The sequence below is a fragment of the Drosophila persimilis genome, unplaced genomic scaffold (genome assembly GCF_003286085.1).
Source record: "Drosophila persimilis strain 14011-0111.01,24,50 unplaced genomic scaffold, DperRS2 tig00000652-arrow-arrow-pilon, whole genome shotgun sequence".
Lineage (NCBI taxonomy): Eukaryota > Metazoa > Arthropoda > Insecta > Diptera > Drosophilidae > Drosophila > Drosophila persimilis.
In genome coordinates, this window is record NW_020825329.1 from 1,321,498 (window position 1) to 1,344,719 (window position 23,222).

General features: G+C 39.4%; 2 protein-coding genes across 4 annotated transcripts; one reads left to right on the top strand and one right to left on the bottom strand.

The window, feature by feature from the left end:
• Positions 1–331: 331 nt before the first annotated feature.
• On the top strand, positions 332–5,640 carry LOC6601984. Of its 2 annotated transcripts, none has more exons than XM_026991054.1 (8): positions 332–512; positions 585–1,151; positions 1,225–3,045; positions 3,104–3,220; positions 3,276–4,144; positions 4,402–4,798; positions 4,868–5,342; positions 5,407–5,640. In XM_026991054.1, exons 1-8 carry the CDS (start codon positions 347–349, stop codon positions 5,525–5,527), a joined length of 4,533 nt encoding a protein of 1,510 aa, XP_026846855.1. In that variant the 5' UTR covers positions 332–346; the 3' UTR covers positions 5,528–5,640. The 2 variants fall into 2 exon arrangements, with proteins under 2 accessions (XP_026846855.1, XP_026846856.1); XM_026991055.1 differs by having other exon boundaries at positions 3,110–3,220.
• Positions 5,641–6,550: 910 nt separating this feature from the next.
• Positions 6,551–15,361, bottom strand: LOC6601985 (calcium/calmodulin-dependent protein kinase type 1). Of its 2 annotated transcripts, XM_002027026.2 has the most exons (10): positions 15,291–15,361; positions 11,250–11,500; positions 11,036–11,170; positions 10,265–10,309; positions 8,205–8,279; positions 7,986–8,124; positions 7,551–7,815; positions 7,346–7,472; positions 7,133–7,220; positions 6,551–7,069 (listed from the first exon to the last, which is right to left on the bottom strand). In XM_002027026.2, the coding sequence occupies exons 2-10, from the start codon at positions 11,363–11,365 to the stop codon at positions 6,806–6,808; spliced, it is 1,254 nt and encodes a 417-aa protein (XP_002027062.1). In that variant the 5' UTR covers positions 11,366–11,500; positions 15,291–15,361; the 3' UTR covers positions 6,551–6,805. The 2 variants fall into 2 exon arrangements, with proteins under 2 accessions (XP_002027062.1, XP_026846866.1); XM_026991065.1 differs by lacking the exon at positions 10,265–10,309.
• Between the last annotated feature and the right edge of the window lie 7,861 nt (positions 15,362–23,222).

The following is a 23,222-nucleotide window of genomic DNA, read 5'->3' on the forward strand; positions in this document are numbered from 1 at the left end:
GTAGAAAATGATGTGGGCAGGGCATATGTATAATATAAATGGAATTCGTCAGTATATTTACGGTATATTTTTTAAATGAGACGTATATTTTCGTATATTTCTGAGAAACGGACGGTATATTTTAACGATAAATCCGCGGTCACACTGTTTTTAATGTATCAATTTTTAATCCGTAAATTTTATAGAATAATTTTAAAATTGAAACAAAATAAACAGAGTGTGTGTTCTTTAAAATAAAACACAGTTTCTTTACGGATACTTAGATTGTTTGAGCCGTTTTCCTAGCTGAATTCCCATTTGTCTCATTTGGTGTATACATATATATGCATATGTACATACTGCAGCAATGACAGACAAATACTCTTCGGATCTTATGCGCATTGTTATTGCGCAAATAACCCAAACAATTGGGTACAGCTCCACACTAAGTGCACCACTGGAACTGTTGCAGGATATTTTGCTAAAATTTATGCAAGAATTCGCACGCGATTTGCATGGTCAAATGGAGCACGGTAAGTGTATTGATGATGCTACACGGTTCGTTGAAAATTTTATAAGTTTTTATATTATTGTTTTTGGTTTAGCAAATCGGCTTGAGCCAAATCTGAAGGATGCACGCCTGACCTTAAAGAGTCTCAGCATCAATGTTCATGAACTTTTGGACTATATTGGAAATGTCGAGCCAGTGGCTTTTTCGCGCGATGTTGCTGCGTTTCCCATTAAACGAGCTTCAAATATGAATTTTCTAAAGCCTGGCAGTGCAGAGACCTTGACCCGGCCAATCTATATATTTGAGTACTTGCCACCAATGCAGCCAAACGCTGAACCAAGCGAACCACCTTCTACTGCGACTAACATTATTCAGGACCCTGACCTTCGAGATCTTCAAAATGAAAAGACATTAGCCACGGAAAAGGAAAGTAGCTCGAACCTCGATTTTGATTCGATCAGTATGGTAGAAAAACGGACCTCAATACCAATTGATTCTCAGTCGCAGTCCACGCTAATAAATTTTTCGTCGAATAATAACTGTGACCCCGATAGTGGACGGACTGTACGAGAAATGAGTAGTGTGGTAATGACAACAGGAGGCTTCATTTCTCCTGCTATTGAAGGAAAGCTCCCAGATGCGTTCGTACCCGATATAATTGGTAAGCTTTTTGGAACTTGTACATTTGAATTTTAATGCCTATTTTATTTGTTTTTTTTTTTTTATATTGATAGAAAAATATAAAGGGCTACATGCCCCGCTACTGCCTTCCCCAGTTATCGCTCCGCTGGAAGCTGCAGCTAAAGCGGATACTTCACTCAATGAAGAGCATCGATATCTAAACTCAACATCATCCAAATTAAATGTGAGAGATCAGCAGCATATCGAAAACCGAAACACAGCTATAGGTAAAAACTTAAAAAAAGAGAGCCAGTTTGCAATGCCTCAAGAGAACACGAACCCATCGGTACCAGTCATGTTGAATGCCAAAGCTTCTAAGAAAAGTAAGAAACAAAAGCATTTTTTATCAAGCCTGTCCGGCTTGGAGAGGAGCAAGGCGGAAGTGAATGTCCATGGTGGTAAGGCTCAAGAAAAAGCGCAGCGGAAAGCAATGAAAATTTTTCAGAAACTAGCAAAGAGTCAAAATGACGGCGGGAGTAGTCAACTTTTGCACCTGAAAAAATCAAAGAAGCGTATTAATCGGGGAGCATTCCCATCTCTCCCAGACGGATCTTCTGAAAGAATAAAATTGGAAAAGATCTTAAAGAAACAAGCTAAACAAAGACAAAAACAGTTACAGGGCCGGCAGTCTGAGCTTGAGAGAAAGCCCATAGATATTGCCCCAACCACCTGCGACCATGCTCATACTCCACTGACTTCAAAAGCTACAGCGAAAAGTAACGAAGAAACTACTCTCAAAAGTAATGCTGATAGTCGGATAACTGTAGGCGCACATATGAAGAATCATGACGAATTTCCATTAGAAGGACCTGCATCGGAGGCAGTGGGAACCCTGGGACCGCAAATAGGACTACCAGCAACAAAGAAGCATAACAACGAGCCAGAACGTAACAAATTGGACATTTTTAAGAAAATTTCAAAACCAAAAACGCCAAGGTTAGAGGGATCAGGTCCATCGGGCACTCTAGGTACGACAGTAAATCTATTTGAAAGCACTGCTAGCAGTCCACCATTGATTTATTTACCATCCGGAACGACCATAACACCAGCGCCAGCTCTGGGACTCAGTATGGAACACATGAATGTGGCAAGCAGTATTTCAGCAGTTGCTCATCAAACGATACCTAGCTACGGCGTTTTGATGCCAACTCCACAACCACCATCAACTCAAGAAACTGTTGACCTATTAATCATAGATTCAGCAAAGCCAAAGAAGCGAGGACGAAAACCAGGTGGCAAAAATCAAACCAAGATCAATCACTCGGCCAATGACACTGCATCTCAGCTGGTGCCGCAACCTGCAATGCAATCAATGAAAAAGGGCAAGCAAAACAATATAAATTCGCTCTCAGTGTCATCATCTGCAATGCTGATGAATCCCAGTTTGGTCCCTATAAATATACCAACGGAGCCCCTTAACTTGAGTAATGTACCACAAGGTAAGCTAAAAGAGAAAAAGGAACGAAAGAAATACAAAACAAAATATGACTCTTTATTGCCCGATAATGAGAAGGAAAAGGAAATAGGCTACAATGGTCACTCAATCGAGAATACCTCCCGGACGAAACCTACTGTACATGCTACTAATCCCAGTGCTATTATTCCTAGTCCTGGCCAATATATGGCGGTTGGCGGGGGTATGCCACATTCGTCTTTATATCCCAGCAATCCAACGGGAATAGTGCCACTGCTACCACTTTTACACTTTCCGCCACGACCAGGTCTGATACCTTCCGGGCCAGGACTTTTTCCGGCGACGGCTGGTCTGGTCGGGTATGGAAATAGCGTTTCCATGCCACCATTCATGCCCTTCTCAGGAACAAGTGGAGCCGTTATTGATTCCGTTTGCCGTCCATCCGCTGTTGATACTAGTGGTACGTCGTCCAGGACGAATCAATTATGATTACTCGTTTATTTATATTTGTTTCCTAGAAACAGATCAAGTCGGCCAGTTTCTCAGTGTGCCCTCCGACCAAACTGATTCTCAGACGGAGCGAAACTATTGCAATGTTGCTCCACTGGTTCCAGAGTCCATGAAGTTTAGTGTAGGTGAGTTGTGATTGCATGCTCTTAGGAAGAACATTTGTAATGCATTTGAATGCAGGTGGAGCAGTAACTGGAGCTACCACGGGGCTGACTAGTGCAGAAGCTGTGTCAAAACTAAAGACGAAAACCTCTACACAGGCTACCGGCAATCTTGGTGATCCGATTGAGGTGTCAGATGACTCTGATGAATCAACACAAAATAAGAAACAATTAGTTCCAAGGCAATCCCCGACGAACCTTGGCAGATCGAACATGATACAGCCGCAACTTCTTCCGTATGCAACAACACAAGCTACATCCATAGATGATTCTCAATTGCATTCAAGGGGCATACTCCATCCGCCCGTTTCTCCAAATTCGTGTGAACCCATCAAGAAGTTTAAAAAACAATCGAAGCTTGAGCATTCAGATGTTAAAATGTTAGCTAACACAACACCTTCCTGCAACACCCCCTGTTTTCCCCAATTTAATATGCCCAACTTCAAGGGCGGCGACAAGTTTAGTTTAGCTGGTGGTGCGGATCTCATCCCATTATCACGCCTAGAATGCGGTCTGTCGTATTCTTCTCAAACGGTTCCCGCCACAAGTTTGTCAGCTGGCGCAACATCAGGATCGAGTTCTGGCCTGGTACCCGCACAGCTGAATATTTCCGAGGATCAGAAGTTTATGCCAAGCTTTTCCAGCTACGAGGATATTACAATTACACCAACCAGCACATTGTCTATGGGACAGGGGGCAGATGAACTGAATATGCGAAAACTTCATAAAAAGCTCAAAAGACCAAAGGAGGGAAAAGTGAAAAAGAAGAAAGACAAAAAGGATAAATCCAAGGAAAAGGAAAGAAATGGCAGTACTATTCATAAAAGCGAAAAAAAAATCAAAGGGCCCGACAAGAAACAAAAGAAGGAAAAGAAGAAAGACAAGCAGGTGGGTTTCTTTCTCTAAATTATGCCTGCTTATATAACGTTGAGAAATCATAATTTATTATTACCTATAGCTTATTATATACATATAATATACAAAATTCAAAATATAGACGTACACAAAATATAAAATATTCCTTAAGTTACTTTGGAGCGTTTCATATTTGAAACCTGAAGACATTTTCAGCCGTTCCAACAATTAAAAACTTGATCTATAATTTATACAGATTAGACATCCTCCTGTTTCTCTCTTCATTTCAGATAATAAACCCTATCCCGGCTGATGCAGAAGATTTCCAAAACAATCATCATCTGCCTGAATCTAACGAACGTAGCTCTAGTTGCGAAGTCTTTTCTGGGGTATCTGTAATGCAATCCATTCCAATCCAATCATCACCAGCATATTCGCCAATTGCTCCCCACTACACCTCACCAAAATTTGAGGTTTCTGCAAATCCTGTCCCAAAACTTACACTGAAACTAGGTGGTAAATCCACACCGCTACCGTGTGTTGACAAGGATAGAGACGCACAGGACGCAAGTATCGCACAACATTCAACTATGGGCCATCCAAGCAAAAGAGAACGCGAACGGGAGGATTCCCCAGAACTAGCTCGCTTTTCCCCATTGGTTACTGGGCCACCCAAGGCGAAGCCATGTGAGTGCAATATAGAACCATCTGTAATGATTAGACGACTAATGCATTTTTTGAACATTAAAAATTTAGGTGAAACTCCATTCTCAAGCATATCAAGCAATACGGCAGTGCCTTCAAGCAACTCTAACACGACCAACAGTCCGGTGAAGCCTTTAACTTTATCTTTGGCTGCCATAGCGCCCCAGATGCTGACAAGCCATCCAACTGCTCCTAATTCAGGCGGTTGGATGTCGAATACTAACAATAATGCAATAGCTTCGTCCACGCTTTCGGCCAGCTCTGTTTTGTTACCACAACAATTGATGTTGGCGTCCAAGCCGATTGTCAATAACTTTTCTTCAGTAATGGGAATAAACGCAGGGACGCTGTTGCCTGTTGAACCCAACCACTCCCCAGACTGTCCACCACAAATAGTGGAATTAAATCGCCCGTCATCGTACGTCGATGCCGAAGGTAATCGGATCTGGATTTGCCCGGCATGCGGAAAGGTTGATGATGGCTCCGCAATGATTGGCTGTGACGGCTGCGACGCTTGGTACCATTGGTAAATAATAACCATAGAATATCATTTATCTTATTATTTTCTTATGAACTTTATTCGATATCAGGACCTGTGTTGGTATCACTGTTGCTCCCAAGGACAATGACGATTGGTTCTGCCGCGTTTGCATTACTAAAAAAAAAATACATGGCTCAGAGAAGAAAAAGAAGCGAAACAAGAAAAAGTAACTGGGACTTAGTCGCCCTTAGATTTTAAGAACAAACCCCATGAAATCAACAGTTTTATTGTATTGTTTATGTATATATGTTCAATAAAGATTTATTATGTAGAAAAAAACCAAGCAATAGATATCCGGACATTGGCCATTTTTTATGAGTACACATGTGTGACCCCGAATTTACGAATATACGAAAGTCGAGTACATACATACCTACATATATGTACAAATGTTCTACAGATGATTTTTTACAAATTATAATTGGACACCGAAACCGATTTGCACGTGTTGGAACTAAAGCTGTGCGCTTACTTTTAACCAGACTGATGGCAAGCTATCAGGAGAAGCTATCCAGTCAAACTAAGGCAACAACACACGTACTCTCAGTTCATCTTATGAGAATGCCAATAACTTATTCTAAGCATTATTATACCATTGATTTTGGCAACATCACAAAATTAATGTGGTGGATGTAAAAATAGGAAGGCGGCTTCTAAGCCTTCCTCCTGTGCTCGTGTAGATTATTTATATAGTTAAGTGTATATTTATGAATGTGTATGTATGTATGTATGTATATCACTAAAATATTTCCAACATCGAATATCTCAAGTGGGATTAAACTTCTCAAACAATGATATTTTTTAATATGCTATGGCATTGATTGATTTAGAGTCTCTGGAAAAGAGACTTGAACTTGTCCTCTATACAGAATATTTTGTATACATACATACATATGTTTGTACTATAGTGTATATGCATTTAGTATAAGTGGATTCCATTTAAGCAATATACTTTTTTAAAACATGAGAGTTGTTGAAACATTGAAAAAAATTATGCTTATGTATTTATATTGCACTCAATATTAGCTTCAGCTAATCTTGTTATTCAGAGAGAAATTGTTGATATCAATAAGTGGTTTATTGTATTCTAAACATGTTCATAACGCCTGTATAGAGACACACATACCTATGTATATGCACATATGCATGCACGTATATGTAATTTCCAATTACAGTTTATAAGTTAAATTGGGTTAAATGTGATACTTGGCCAAAATCAATGTGTTATTTTATTTGGTTTCTCAATATCCGATGTTCAAATCAAAATACCTCATCATTTATCGCAGTACAAAAACAATCTAACTAATCGCTCCACATATAAGTGGAATAATTTCTGTGGCTTAATATTAATGTTTTAATCTGTCGCGTCGCAATTCTAGTAAATAGGACGTCAGCAATGGTTGTGCAATGAAATATAAGCATATGCTGGTCTGGCAAAATCTTGAATCTTAATTCGGTTGACTTGTTCTTTGGTGATAGTCCTGACCTGGCTGGCTTTGTGCCTGTGGTGGCTCACTAGAACCTGCTATATTACAATGTGTTGATTGCGATGCTGACTCGTCGGTCGACACAGACGGCACAGTGGCTACCGTTGGATTGGATGAGTCCTTTCGGCTACCGTCATTGTTAGTGGCATCAGTTGTTGCACTGCTATTGCTGCTAAGTGCCATTCGCTGCATTTGTCGGATCACTGTGGCCGCATAGTATGCTTGCTATAAAAACAATTGAATTAATTGTATGAGCGCCAAACGAATTTTCTATATAGCTGAACGCACCTTCCAACGGGACTTAGCAAAGTTCTTCTTCAATTGTTCAGAAACAGTTCCGTGAATGTTCTTGCTACTGGCCTCATTTCCAGAGATCCTTTATTAACGAAAAAGAAAATATTTACTTCGCCGCATAGATTACAGTTTTGTGAAGAAATGTTTTAATATTAATCGCTTTAAGCAAAGAACCATTTTCCTGTTAATTCAGGTGTTAACACTTACCAAGGATGAGCCAAAGCTTGTTTGCAAGTAAATCGCTTTTCGACGGTGACGCACATTAAGTTTTTAATAAACTGCTTGGCCGACTCGCTTATCTCGTCCCAGTAAGGGGAATCGAATTCGAATTCACCTAAAATGTAAATGTTTTTTAGTGGACATGTTTACGTGTAGTCCATATCTAAGTATAGTATAATTAATTGAAGAGGACCTTTTAATATTTGAGCAAAAAGATTTGCATCATTTTCATCATAAAACGGGGGATAGCCACACAATAGAATGTATGATATTACTCCAATACTCCATACGTCAACGGCTTTTCCATATGGTTTTTGGGCCAGGACCTCTGGAGCAACATATCCCGGCGTTCCACATGCTGTAGCCATAATGCCAGAGTCCTCCATTTTTGATAGACCAAAATCGCTAATCATTATTTTGCTGTCATCTTCAGGACTGTAGTAAAGTAAGTTTTCCGGCTGAAAAGCAAATTCTATTTTGAGCAGATCTAAATGAAAATGAATTTTAATAGGGAAACAACTAAGAGAAGACAAGTTTTTATCCGATCTTTTATACTATTGTACATAAAGTGAAAGAATTATTAGAATAATTTAAAAAAAAATTGATTGCAAATGGGGTTGTTTATTACCTTAAGATCCCGATGCACAACTCCCTGTTCATGCATATAATCTACAGCCTCTAGAATCTGTCGTATAAGATGAGAGGCATCCCTTTCCGTATACGAACCTTTTTCCACAATACGATCAAAGAGCTCGCCGCCAGTCACCCTATAGAAAGTCCAAGTTGAAGAAAATACATACATATATGTACATATGCATACAACAAAGGTAAGATATTAGAAACATACAATTCCATAACTAGGTACACCTTCGACTTGTCCTCGTACGTTTCCAGGAGTTGCACAATGTTGGGGTGAGTTAATCTACAAATAGATTTTAAAAAACTTTATATGTAGGTATTTACATGCATGTTGAACGGTCATTATGTGTTTGATGAATGCGGTGCGATTAATAAAGCTACGACGCAAGCATTCAAATTCATTCAAAGTGTAAATCAATATTGATATTCCCCCGAACTGCATTTTCAATTCAATCTTCATCATCTTGCCAATGTTCTATAACTCACTTAAGCATCTTGATATAGTATAACATGTGCATATACATATGTGCATATACATGACACATACACTGCTCGTCATCGGGATAGCGCACACACGCCCTTGAAGAGACTTCAAGTAACAAAAAAAATAGCGATTCTAATTTTTAAAAAAATGTGTCTTTGAAAAATGTGAATTTTGATTAACGCTACGTAGTCTTTTTGGATGAAAATAAATGTAATTTAAACCGACGAAAACGGATACAATTACTATTTCCATGATCTTGGGAAGGAAGAGCCCCAATTAGATTGTCTTTATAGTCGGGAGGGAGGTGTGATGGTGTGGGGAGCCATCTACTACTATGACTAATACGAGCTTCGGCTTTGATAACAAGTATGACAATGCTCCGATCCACACGGTGCGTGTGGTTAATTCATGGATTGATGACGAAAATGTTAGATTACTACAGTGGCCACCTTACTCACCCGACATCAATATTATAGAAAGCGTGTGGCTAGCTAGTTCGCAATGTTTACGAGCCTGGCAAACAATAATCTAACAAAGAAGAATTTATTAAAGGCATCAAGAGTGCTTGGTCACCTTTTTCTTTAAATTATATTGCAAGTTTATAAAAGTTGCTTGCGAAAAGGATCTACGATCCCGTATGAATAAATTCATATCTCAAAAGGTAAACGAGGGGGAACGTTGTGAGTTGCTGCGGACACCGCAACTCTACGGTTATACCCGATACTAAGTCAGTATGGCTCTCCTCCGGCAACAGATTTTCGTCCTTTGTGGGGGCGGATGGGGGTGGGGCGAAATTCTGAGATATACGTTTTATAGTGACATCTTAAAGGAGTGTGTGTACCAAATTTGGTTACTCTAGCCTTAATAGTCTCTGAGATTTGTGGTTGCCTCAGATTTTCGTCCTTTGCGGGGGCGGAAGGGGGTGTGGCGACATTTGGACATGAAACGGTCAAGGTCCGATATCACAGGAGTGTGGATACCAAATTTGGTTACTCTGGCTTTTATAGGTTCTGAGATCCTTGAACTCATATTTTGCAATTGGCAAAACCGACCATGAAACCTGTGTGTTAGAGTGAGACAGAGCGAGAAAGAGTGAAATTGTTTTCGTGATTCTGGCTGTAATAATTATACGATCTGGTTCAGATTTTGCACTCTAGAAGATATAGTCATCTTCTACGATTCTGCGTTTTTAGTTTTCTCGTATCGTCGAAATTGTGGATGCCACAGATTTTCGCCCTTTGTGGGGGCGGAAGTGGGCGGGGCAAAGTTTTGAAATATTTTTGGAGCAGTGACATATCACAGAAGTCTGGATCCAAAACATCGTTGCTCTAGCTCTTATAGTCTTTGAGCATTAGGCGCTGAAGGGGACGGACAGACGGACGGACGGACAGACGGACAGACAGACATGGCTCAATCGACTCGGCTATTGATGCTGATCAAGAATATATATACTTTATGGGGTCGGAAACGATTCCTTCTGGACGTTACACACATCCACTTTCACCACAAATCTAATATACCCCAATACTCATTTTGAGTATCGGGTATAAAAAGCCCGATGACCAAATGAAGAGGTATTTAAGCCTCTTTTGGTCACTCGTATAACAAATTATTCACAAAATTATAAACTAGATTCTAGTTATTTAGAATTAAGCCAAAACTGCAAACGCGAGGGGGTGTGTTAACTTGATGACGAGTAGTGTACATACATATGTATGTATGTACTACATACATTTGCATGTCATATGCATGTAGTTCAGTGTGGGATCGGGGTATGAACTCACCGCGTTCCATTCGGACAGTTGGCATCGAAATGATTTGCACTGAACCTACATGAAAAGAAAGCAAATTAAGCAAACAACCAGAAAGTGTTTAAAAACAATACAAATAATACAACTAAGCGAAGAAAATAAAAAAAATATACGAATATTAGCTGGTTCAGGTATATCCATTTAGGAACCTACAGACAATGGAGTTGCTATAGAGCGGAGAGTTACAAACTCAATTTAAATTGGAAAGGAAAAGGGAAACATAAACGGAAAAATGGCTAGAAAATATTTATACATATGTATATTTTAATGTTGAAGATAGAAGGTTTTAGAACTCTAATGATTGTTGAAGGTGCCACTTTTTAATAAAAACGAGATCTTGAGATCCACCACGAGTCGAAATATATTTGAAAATGTCAATCTTTATTAAATGTACTACCTACCGACCGACCAACAATATCAGTCTTGTTGTTTTGAGTTATTCCTTTTTTTTGCATATATAAAGTAAATTTAGGATCAGAACTTTGTTATATGTATGTAAGAAATAAAACTAAATATAATAAACTTTTAAAGCAAAAATAACTATAAAGTATATCTTATTATTATGCAAAAAAAAGAAAATAACTTAAGCGCTCAGACATTGTATCAGAAATAGTATGTGACTACAAAAGTTACCAATTTAAGCTTCATTTATAATTCTTGAATTAATTCCTTTCATTGTGGGGAATACTGGATTGATGGACACTTGACTAACAATTTAACAACTTTATTTGATCTGCGGCTTACCTTCTCAGAACACGTATTTCATTTTCCAGAGATTCTTCCTTTCCCTTCAGAGCTTTCTTGTCGATTATTTTAACAGCGAAATGATCGCCAGGAGTATCCTTGCTCTCTGCCAGTCGCACTTCGGAAAAGGCACCGCTATGGTTGAGAAGACGATAACCCATATATTAACAATTAGCAACAATAATGCAGTGAAATAAAAAATATTGGTACTCACGTCCCCAAAAGACCATGAAGATTGTACTTCTCCTCAATTGACACTTGTTTGCTTAACTCCTTCATATCCTTTGACTTGGCCTTCTTGCCGGAATCCTTCTTGCCAAATAGTGGCATCACTTCGAAGGAATTAACTTTGCTTTTCAATGTAACCGAACCGTCTAGTCTACCGTCAATCGTCAATGTGTGCAAGTGTGGCTCATAGTTGTCGTCGCCCCATCAACAGATTTCGTACAGACTTTGCTTACATTTCTAAAAACATTTTCAATGAGACAAGCATCTTATCAGCAAAAGCGGCACAAATATATTTCTACAAGCACTAACGGTTGTTTTTTTTGTTTCTGGTCGCAATAAACGCCTGAACAGTAGGCTCTGAGCCAAAGGTTATATTCAGCTGATTGTGTTGTGGTGCTATATGATATGTATATGTACATATATATGTATATACATATACATACATATACATATATATATATATATATATATATATATACATATATATATGTACATATATACATATACATACAGTGGTGCTCATACACTTAAGCCACAAGAACTACACCAAGAATTTAAGCGAATATCAAGAAAAGTTTTTATTTTACAGCTCCCATTTTTTGTCTCAAATTAGTTCTATATGTCAGTGTTTTAATACAACAACAACCAAGTTATGAAAATATATAGTCAGCGAAATAAATAAAAAATCTGAAATCATCTCCAAAATATCCTCCTCATATACTTAAGCCACCTCAAAAAAAATGGTTAAAAAAGTTTAAATTTCCCCAGTATTCCTAGTATTTTTAATAGAACTACTTTAATATTTTGTAGGATGACCTTTCTGCTTAAGAAAAGTGGAGCAACGCCTTGGTATTGAATCTACAGGACGTGCCCACTGTTGAGGGGTGATTTTCCTCCATTCCTCCATAACGGTCTTCTTTGTGTATTCTGGAGTTAATTATTTGTTGGGTGGACGTCGTACATATAGTTTACCATCACTTCTAAAGACATTAAACTTGGATTTTTCGATCCAAACAATCATATTTCAAAAACGAGGGGGAACGTTGTGAGTTGCTGCGGACACCGCAACTCTACAGTTATACCCGATACTAAGTCAGTATGGCTCTCCTCCGGCAGACGCCGCTAATATTAAACGACACGACAAAGAATGCGTGCGAGAGAGACAGAAAATCAGTCTGAGCGTGACGTCGGGCGCTGCATAGCCAATGCAAATTGATTTGTTCCTTTTGGCTACAAAAAGTATCTGATCTGATCCAAATTCAGCAACCGGATAGATATAGTCATTCTCTATGATTCTGCGTTTTTAGTTTTCTCGAATCTGCAATATTGTGGATGCAACAGATTTTCGTCCCTTGTGGGGGCGGATGGGGTTGGGGCGAAATTCTGAGATATACGTTTTATAGTGACATCTTAAAGGAGTGTGTGTACCAAATTTGGTTACTCTAGCCTTAATAGTCTCTGAGATTTGTGGTTGCCTCAGATTTTCGTCCTTTGCGGGGGCGGATACCACAGGAGTGTGGATACCAAATTTGGTTGCTCTAGCTCTTATGGGTTCTGAGATCCTTGAACTCATATTTTGCAATTGGCAAAACCGACCATGAAACCTGTGTGTTAGAGTGAGACAGAGCGAGAAAGAGTGAAATTGTTTTCGTGATTCTGGCTGTAATAATTATACGATCTGGTTCAGATTTTGCACTCTAGAAGATATAGGCATCTTCTACGATTCTGCGTTTTTAGTTTTCTCGTATCGTCGAAATTGTGGATGCCACAGATTTTCGCCCTTTGTGGGGGCGGAAGTGGGCGGGGCAAAGTTTTGAAATATTTTTGGAGCAGTGACATATCACAGAAGTCTGGATCCAAAACATCGTTGCTCTAGCTCTTATAGTCTTTGAGCATTAGGCGCTGAAGGGGACGGACAGACGGACGGACGGACAGACGGACAAACGGACAGACAGACATGGCTCAATCGACTCGGCTATTGATGCTGATCAAGAATATATATACCTTATGAGGTCGGAAACGATTCCTTCTGGACGTTACACACATACACTTTTACCACAAATCTAATATACCCCAATACTCATTTTGAGTATCGGGTATAATTAGGACCTTGGTGGGTATGCACTGTGGCGAATTGAAGGCGCTTTTTAACATTCATGATGGACAGCATCGGGCTTAGGTCCCCTGGTGAAGATTCAAGGTATTATGAATGCCGAAATGTAGAGAGACATTCTGAGTAACACATTATCTGGAGAACATGCCGATAATTTGCCACTTGCCCGTATATTTTAACAGGACAACGACCCGATACATTGCTGCAGGATAGTCAAGTCGTGGCTTAACCAAGAGGGAACCAATGTTTTGTAATGGTCTCCGCAGAGTTCCGACCAGAACCCTATAGAGAACTTGTGGAGAATTCTAAACCAAGTCATTGCCCAAAAAAAACAGCAATTAAAGGATTTGTGCCGAATTTTACAGGAAGAATGGAGGAAAATCACCCATCAACAGTGGGCACGTCCTGTAGATTCAATACCAAGGCGTTGCTCCACTTTTCTTAAGCAGAAAGGTCATCCTACAAAATATTAAAGTAGTTTTATTAAAAATACTAGGAATACTGGGCAAATTTAAACTTTTTTAACGATTTTTTTTGAGGTGGCTTAAGTATATGAGCAGGATATTTTGGAGATGATTTCAGATTTTTTAATTATTTCGCTGACTATATATTTTCATAACTTGGTTGTTGTTGTATTAAAACACTGACATATAGAACTAATTTGAGACAAAAATGGGAGCTGTAAAATAAAAACTTTTCTTGATATTCGCTTAAATTCTTGGTGTAGTTCTTGTGGCTTAAGTGTATGAGCACCACTGTATGTATATATATATATATATGTATGCACTGCTATTCGCTTCTTCAAAATACGATCTAAATCGAAGGTAAATTAATATTGACTTGATGGATTGAAACATTAGTAAAGTAAAGCAAAATGCAAATGCATATTACCTCTGATAATTAATCAAAAACATTTTGATCATAATTGATTATTGAAATAACTGATCAGCTGAGTGGAGTCGACCTTCTGTTTGTCGCAAGACAAACTGTCTTTCAGAAATTTAATTTCATTTAATTTAGATGCTATAACCAAACTCAATATTTAACACCTCATATTTGGGAATGAAAGGTTATCCATTTTCTTTTTTTTTTGATATGGGTTTTATTTCAATTTAGACGGAGAGAGGAGAGCGCGCTCTGCAAGTACCTGGTATCTCTTGGAGCAGGAACTTGTTTTCTTTATTCTGAAATTTTTGTACTAATTATCCGGTGCCGAAGTGGGCCGAAGACATGGTAAACATTTAAAAAACCACATACATATGTACGTACATATGTATGTATACTGCGTGGGCATCACACAAGTATGTACATACATACATTCACACAAACCATAACAATTTGGTGCTTTAGCTATAATATTCATACACGGACATGTTTGGTTATTTATTGGTGATGGTCAAGAATGTATGGGGATGGGGTCAGGTGCTATATGTAATTTGGTTTCTCAGCAGGAGTTCACGATTTGTTTACATTTCACTTAATAAATTCACCTAACAGGAATGAATATATGGGAATATAATATACGAGTATCTACATACATACATACATATGTATTCGAAAAGTCGCACACGAACCAAAAGCATATGCATGAGAGGAAACCAAACCCGTTGGATGTACATACATATGTACACATGTAAATAGGTATGGTATTGCATGTAGCTTTACAATAGCAAGTAATTTGATGATGGCATTAAAATTTAGGTTGGTGGAATCTGCCACTGAATACATACATGACAAAGCATTTTGCGACTTTAAAAAGTTATACACGTCCATTGCAACATGACAAGTAATTTGGATACAACTTATACCCAAAACTCATACCGAAATTTTAAATATCTTAACTACCTATGAACATACTATGCACTCAAGCTTTCACTCACACATATGTATATTTATGTAAGTAAGATTACTTACAGACTTTAGCATTTACAAACTTGCATGAAATAAATCGTGGCTTCAAAATATGGATCACGTTCTAAATGACAACGTGAGAAATGCACATTTATACATCGAGGTCCGGATCGACGCGATTCTGTAGATAAAACATGAGCTGGTATGTTAATTGCAGTTAAATATTATTGATTTATTGATTGAATTCAGGCGCTGGCGCAGCTGATTTTCATCTTTTATATATTTCGCTCTGGGCAGGTGTGACCAGAAGTGCGTGATCTACGGTAACACTATTTTGTGTTTGTTAACATGCGGCGGCGAGATTTTGTCAGTTATCATTCATTGGTGTCCAGCCCGTCATTCGAATCTCAGAATCTAGCCGTGGTTTCATTCGATTAAAGTGGTCTTTTAATTAAATAAGAAACTAATAAAATCCCGTCACCTGGACACCTTAGAATAATTTTCAATTTTAATTATTTTATTTAAGGCGGATTGGATTTTGTGCGTAACTGGGTAATTAATGTAGAAATATGTACAAAGTTCTCGGGGATGTGTCTAGAATTGACTGCGCCTAGCACAGCTCTAGATCGGAATCATCGATGGTCAATCATCAGAGTGTATCCGGTGTGTGTCTCGCCGTGAATATGCGCTATTTTACTCGCTAGCTCCGCAATGGAAGCTGAATTATATCTATACCTACGGAATTATTGTACGAATCCATCATCTTCGGTAGAGAAGTGGCTTTCTAATTTTTCCATTATCTACACTCCGTATCGCATTCAGAGGCTCCATATTTACTTTGACTTACCGCTTCCAAATATTGAATGAGACTTATTGTTGCTACCAATTGAAAAAGGGCGAGAAAGAGAGCCTTAACCGATTTGAAGAGAGCAAGACAGCCAAAAACTTCTAATTAGGCCATTATTTAGTGCGCCAATCTGTATGGAAGTTTCTATACCCTACCTCTATACCACTTTTAAATGGAACTGCATTTTTCAACCATTGAAAGAGTGAACCCACCGGGAAATGTACTTGATGCCATATTCAGGAGCTGGAGCAGATTCAGAAGGTTCTTCGGCAAAAATTGGCTCTTGGATGGTAAACCATTCAGGCTATGCCATTTTAATAGCCGAAAGCTGGAGAATTATTGGAGAATTTTAACACTACACATCCGGACATTCTGTCACGACCGTTACCTGCCATAATTAATTAAAAAATTAATAATTATTAAATAAATAAATAATAATTAATTAAATACATGAGAAATCTACATTTAAAATTTTGAATTCCTGCCAATTCAAATTTTTTATCAGCTTTGGCTTGAATGAATCTATAGGGTTGTCTCTCATATTCCTGCCGATATGCAGGCACAACGTCCATATATTAAATCACCCGCTTAACCCGAACAATCACCGACCCGCACAGCTCCAGGTTCGTGCCGTTCAGACTGCACAAGGTGGTGAAAGGTGTCGTCCCCGGGTAGGAGCAAACCCGTTTAACCAAGCGTTGCACCTCTGCCACCTCCCTGGTAAGCCGGTCCCGTGTGATGTTGTCGGGATCAGTGGTGTCCTCAAGCACCGGTGGATATGTAGTATGCTGCCAGTCGTTGGCTGTGAAGCTGAGGATGTACAGGATGATGATGGCTATCAGTCGCGGGCCATATCCATGTTGTGCAGCACATACGACACACCGAGTCTATTGCATCACTGCCCATGACCTTCTACGATCCCAAGACCTGCGAATTAGTGATTAGAAGGCAAACAAATATTCAGTCTAATGAATATTACCAGCTTCAGGCGGAGGAAATGGAAATTTCTTCCATCCAAGTTAATGTTTGCTATCGCTAGCACCTTCCACTTCTTGCCACGAAAATCTTCAGTCGAAAATCATGACGAAAGGAGCATTCCCATAATGCTGGAGGTTTGGGATCAAGCTGATCTGTCCACTATCCAGGTCATGGGAATGCCCCTCTCGAGTGGTACACAAATGGTAAATTCCTTTGGTGGAACATGTTGTTACATTATGTTTAGAGTAAGAACTGGTAAGAATTCTTGCAAATTTCAGCTCTATTTATACCAATTTCTCCTTTCCTACCTGGTCTTCTTGACAATTTCTTTACTTTTTCATCCCTCTTGTAAAACTATATTACAAGTTTTACTTTGCAACCGGGGTTGCAATCCCCGTCGTGATGTAAAAATTTTTATACCCGCTACTCAAAATGAGTATTGGGGTATATTAGATTTGTGGTGAAAATGGATGTGTGTAACGTCCAGAAGGAATCGTTTCCGAGTCGATTGAGCATTGTCTGCCTTGAGCCGTCCGTCCGTTCCTATCAGTGCCTAGTGCTCCAAGTCTATAAAAGCTAGAGCAACAAGATTTTATATCCGGACTTCTGTGATATGTCACTGTTACGAGAATGTTTCAAAACATTGCCCTGCCCACTTCCGCCCCCACAAAGGGAGAAAATCGGTCGCATCCACAATTTCAAAGATACGAGAAAACTAAAAACGTACAATCATAGAGAATGACCATATCTATCTGGTTGCTGAATCTGGATCAGATCGGATCATTTTTATAGCCAAAAGGAAGAAATCTATTTGCAGTGGCTACGCAGCGCCCGATCTATTAATATGTATATGTACATACACATATGATCTTGATCGCCCACTTCCGCCCCCACAAAGGACGAAAATCTGTGGCATCCACAATTTCGACGATACGAGAAAACTAAAAACGCAGAATCGTAGAAGATGACTATATCTTCTAGAGTGCAAAATCTGAACCAGAAAACAATTTCATTCTTTCTCGCTCTGTCTCTCTCTAACACACAGGTTTCATGGTCGGTTTTGCCAATTGCAAACTATGAGTTCAAGGATCTCAGAACCCATAAGAGCTAGAGCAACCAAATTTGGTATCCACACTCCTGTGATATCGGACCTTGACCGTTTCGTGTCCAAATTTCGCCACACCCCCTTCCGCCCCCGCAAAGGACGAAAATGTGGGGCATCCACAAATCTCAGAGACTATTAAGGCTAGAGTAACCAAATTTAGTATCCGCACTCCTGTTAGATCTCACTATAAAACGTATATCTCCAAATTTCGCCCCACCCACTTCTGCCCTTGTTTAAACCTTGTTTTAGTCAAAATACAATAAAAGCAAGGACAAAAAACTAGCCAGTAAAGTATAAAATTGTTTCTTCAACTGTATAAAATTACGTGGGCAAAACTAAAGGTTTTAGTTGGCTAGAATTATTCAACGGAATCTATAAATTGAGCAATTGGAACGATACTCGTTTGTTTATGCTACTGTTGTTTGAGCAAAAGTGCCTTGTGCGTCTGCCTACAGTGGCTTCAAATGACGGTAAATCCAGTTGGCACAGGGTACTCCCAAAAACAACCGATGTTTCACGGCTATTCCGTGTGTGATTATTATTTCAAAATGGCAATCACAAAATCGGCTCAATTTCACAATAAAGTTAATTTACCGCTCTGTTACCGATCATTTTCTTGTACATTTTGTTGAACTTTTTTACTTAATCCTTGCTTTAAACACAGTCCAATAGCAAGGAGTCCCTAAAATACGCAGATCTTGTAGAAATTCGAGTTCAAGCTAAGTTAAATAAATAATTGTTTTTTATATCGGGTATCTTATATGGTGGCAAGGCTGATTGCTGAGCGATCTTCAAATATCAAAACCAAAAAAAAGCAGACCTGCCTGCCAACATTTGAATCTTGAACTTTTTATATGCGATCGTGCTACTTTTAAAAAGGGTAACCATGCGCTTCCACCTTCTCAGCCCTCAGAATGTCACATGCCTTAACTATGGCATGCGCATTGTCAGTTACAATAACACCCACTTAACCAGAACCTTTTGTAATGAGTTGGCTAAAGGGATCTTCAAGTTTTTCGGTTGACACCACTGCACTTTTCAAAACACATTTTTGCAGTCCCGGTTGAGCGCGAGATAGATAGAGACAACCGTAGTGCACAACACGCAGTAAAAGCGGCGCCAGAAGAATATGGTGAAAATGTGCAGAAGGCTCGAGAAGCATTCATGCCGCGACAAGACAACGCTTGTTCGAAATTGACCATGCGATCAGATGAATACGAAGAAGAATCGCGCCGTTTGCAGCAGTTGGAACAATTGTACGTTTCTCGCAAGCGCTTAGCTGATCTCAAATTAAGCATATTGAAAACGGAGAAAGAAGCTATGGAGTTGGAAACGCCGAGAGATTGCATCGACTTGACACACATTGGGGCGTTGATGCGTCCATTTTCTGGAGATGACGACCAGGCTGTAACCAGTTGGATAAGTAACTTTGAGGACATTATGAATTTCCATGGTGTCTCCGAGTCCAAATGCTGGATAGTAGCGAAGCGGCTGCTAGGCGGATCGGCGAAGGCGTACATCGACCATGTGGCGCCTTTGACTTGGCAATTGATGCGAGCAGAATTGCTCAACGTCTTTGAGCAGAAAGTGACAGCGTGGGACATTGGAAAGCGACTGGAGGCACGGAAAATTGCAAATAATGAAAGCGCATTGCAATATTTCGTCGCAATGTGCAGCATAGCGTCGCAAGCAGACATGGCCACGAGCGATGTGGTCAAATTCATCGTAGAGGGACTGCAGGACAAGACGGGCATGGCAGCATCCATGCTATATTGCAGCACACTCAACGAGTTGCGTGACAAGATGGTCACCTATGATAAGGTCAGAAGAGCTCCTGGCGTCGTAGCAATTCGTAGCGAAGGTATGACAAAGGGAAAACTAAATGTGAGTATGGCAGTAGGGCAGCAGCAAGGTGATAGCGCAATGCGTTGCTACAACTGTCGGCAATTTGGGCACGTTATGAAGGAATGCAGTCAGCCAAAGAGACCGGATAGGGCATGTATTAACTGTTGGAGTACCAGCCACCTATATTCGCAGTGCCCGAAACGAAAGATGGCCACCAGGGTAGCTGCAGTTCAAGATGAGGAGCGACCAGAAAAAAAACAACGACGATTTAGCGGCTGTCCAGTTAATCACTTAATGACTTCCGTTTGGTGAACAAAGAGGCGTCAGTATTTTTAGTCTATTTGATACAGGTAGCCCTGTAAGTTTTATTCATAAGTCTTTGATACCAAAGTCGGCTATAGTTGAAGCTTATAATGAAGTTAGGAAATACTATGGACTAGGAGGACAACCAATTCCCATATGGGGAAAATTTCAGTGTCATATTGAATTTTGCACAATGAAATATATCGTTTTATTAAACATCGTAGATGATAACATGCTGCCTTTGCCGGTATTGTTGGGACGCGATGCCCTTAAAGTTATTGAAGTAAAATTAGTTCATAAGAAAAATATCAATGCGAAGCAACACACACCATTAAGTTCGTTAAAGCAAAAAGCTATTAGTTTAACCTGCGCGTCTTTATTCACCGAACGTAAAAATAATATTAGCATAAGACTATATGATAAGTTAGATGGTAATCAATCAGAAAGAAGCGAGCTAATCAAACGTTCCAATCCATTTAAAAATCAGACACAAGAAAACTCAAGAAATGACAAAATGGCCATCGAGAATATGAATCAAGGCGACGAATTCAGTAACTTTTGTGCGTCGGTAGAGATTGATGAAGAGGAACTTATCCTACCATGAGAGAGAGAAAGTAGCTGAAATAGTAGATGATCTATTAGAAAAGAAAGTAATCCGTCATACTGAGTCTCCTTATGCTTCCCCGTTGGTCCTAGTAAAAAAAAATCAGGAGAACTTCGCATGTGTGTCGATTACCGTGGTCTGAACAAACGAATTGTTAAAGATAATTTCCCATTGCCCCTTATTGAGGACTGTCTTGAGTTTTTAGAAAAAAAGTGCTGTTTTTCCATTATAGATTTGAAAAGTGGGTATCATCAAATAGGCGTAGAAGAAAAATCAAAAATCTGATGCAAATTCGTGTAACAGAAACAACACCATTTCATTGTACTCCGCGTCGTTTATCCTACCATGAGAGAGAGAAAGTAGCTGAAATAGTGGATGATCTATTAGAAAAGAAAGTAATCCGTCATACTGAGTCTCCTTATGCTTCCCCGTTGGTCCTAGTAAAAACAAAATCAGGAGAACTTCGCATGTGTGTCGATTACCGTGGTCTGAACAAACGAATTGTTAAAGATAATTTCCCATTGCCCCTTATTGAGGACTGTCTTGAGTTTTTAGAAAACAAGTGCTGTTTTTCCATTATAGATTTGAAAAGTGGGTATCATCAAATAGGCGTAGAAGAAAAATCAGTTCCGTATACATCGTTTGTGACACCGCAAGGACAGTATGAGTACATAAGAATGCCCTTTGGGTTAAAAAATGGATCCGCTATTTTTCAGAGATTTATTTCGGAGCTCTTGAGAGACTTTATTAGGAACAAAAGCATTGTAACCATTGTACATGGATGATATATTAGTAGCGACTAAAACAGTTGAAGAACACATGGATATATTAAAAAGACTATGCATTCGGTTTAGCGAACAAAATTTAGAGATAAATCTAAAAAAGTGTAGGTTTGTCAATCGAAACATCGATTTCCTGGGGTATAAAGTTAATCAAAACGGAATAGTTCCTAGTGATTCCCATATTGAGGCCTTGAAAAAATACCCAGTCCCTCAAAATGTAAAAGCACTGCCATCATGCTTGGGATTCTTTTCGTATTTTCGACGTTTCATGTTGTCATTTGCGACGACAGCTAAGCCCTTGGTGCAGTTGGCAAATCCTCCGGTATTAGCCATTTTTAGCCCAAATAGAGAAACGGAATTACATACAGACGCAAGTTCATACGGTTATGGCGCAATATTGATGCAAAGACAAGATGATGGGAAGATGCTGTGTCCTATTATTCCGGCAAAACAACAGAAAGAGAATCACGTTATCATAGTTTCGAACTAGAGACATTGGCTATAATTTATGCATTGAGGCGTTTTAGAGCATATTTGGAGCATAGGTCCTTCAAAATAATCACGGATTGTAATTCGTTAGTACAGACGTTAACCAGAAAGTCAATTAGTCCTAAGATAGCACGGTGGTCCCTAGAGTTAGAGAACTATGATTACTCCCGTATGCACAGACCTGGGGCCAGTATGGCCCACGCTGATGCGCTGAGCAGACAAGATCAAGTGACGAATATGTTAGAGGATGGTCATAGAGTCAAATACGGTTTAGAAAAGTCTAATTTAGAAAAAGATGAGAGTAGAGAGCAATATACAAGGAATAGTGTAAGTAGAGACAACCCTGATAGTGAGCATAGAGGTACCGTAGAGAACCCTGTGATTAAGTGTAGAGAATTAAATATCAGTAGAGAGCGTTGTAGTACCGTGCAGAGCCCTGCGATTGAGTGTGGAGAATCAAGTGCAGTAGGAAGTAGATTGGGAAATAGGTGGCGAAAACACCTCCTTGTGGTAATAGATGCATTCACTAAGTTTGTCAAATTGTTCCCGGTTAATAGTACCAGCACGCGGGAAGCGAAGGATGCCTTAAGTAATTATTTTGATTATTTTGACACCTAGCACATTGTTATTTGGAATACCCCAGAAAGGACCCGTTGTAGATGAATTAACCGAATACCTAGAGGAGAAGTTAGTGTCAGAACTTAGAGAGTTGGAAACTATAAGAGAAATAGCAATTGAGAGCATACGGTTGTCGCAGAAAAGAAATGAGAAGATGTGTGCCCATAAACATAGAGCCCCATTAAAGTATGAACCTGGTGACTATGTAGCAGTCCGGCATGTGGACACAACACTGGGGATCAATAAGAAGTTCGCACCAAAGTATCGAGGACCGTACAGGATCAATAGAGTATTGGATAATGATCGTTATGAGGTTGTCGACATTGAGGACTGTTGACGCAAACCAACTGTATGCCTTAGTGTGTAGATCGTGGGCGATCTGTAGTCAGGTTGCCCGAATGTAAGATATTAATATTAGTTTATA

What these genes read in the sequence shown, in the direction of transcription:
- LOC6601985 (XM_002027026.2), bottom strand. Translation starts at nt 11,365, where the DNA reads ATGCCACTATTTGGCAAGAAGGATTCCGGCAAGAAGGCCAAGTCAAAG. An exon ending in CTTCATGGTCTTTTGGGGAC is followed by an intron (nt 11,171 to 11,249) that starts GTGAGTACCAAT and finishes TCTCAACCATAG; the next exon opens with CGGTGCCTTTTCCGAAGTGC. An exon ending in GAAATACGTGTTCTGAGAAG is followed by an intron (nt 10,310 to 11,035) that starts GTAAGCCGCAGA and finishes CTTTTCATGTAG; the next exon opens with GTTCAGTGCAAATCATTTCG.
- LOC6601984 (XM_026991054.1), top strand. Translation starts at nt 347, where the DNA reads ATGACAGACAAATACTCTTCGGATCTTATGCGCATTGTTATTGCGCAA. An exon ending in GCCACCCAAGGCGAAGCCAT is followed by an intron (nt 4,799 to 4,867) that starts GTGAGTGCAATA and finishes TTAAAAATTTAG; the next exon opens with GTGAAACTCCATTCTCAAGC. An exon ending in TGCGACGCTTGGTACCATTG is followed by an intron (nt 5,343 to 5,406) that starts GTAAATAATAAC and finishes ATTCGATATCAG; the next exon opens with GACCTGTGTTGGTATCACTG.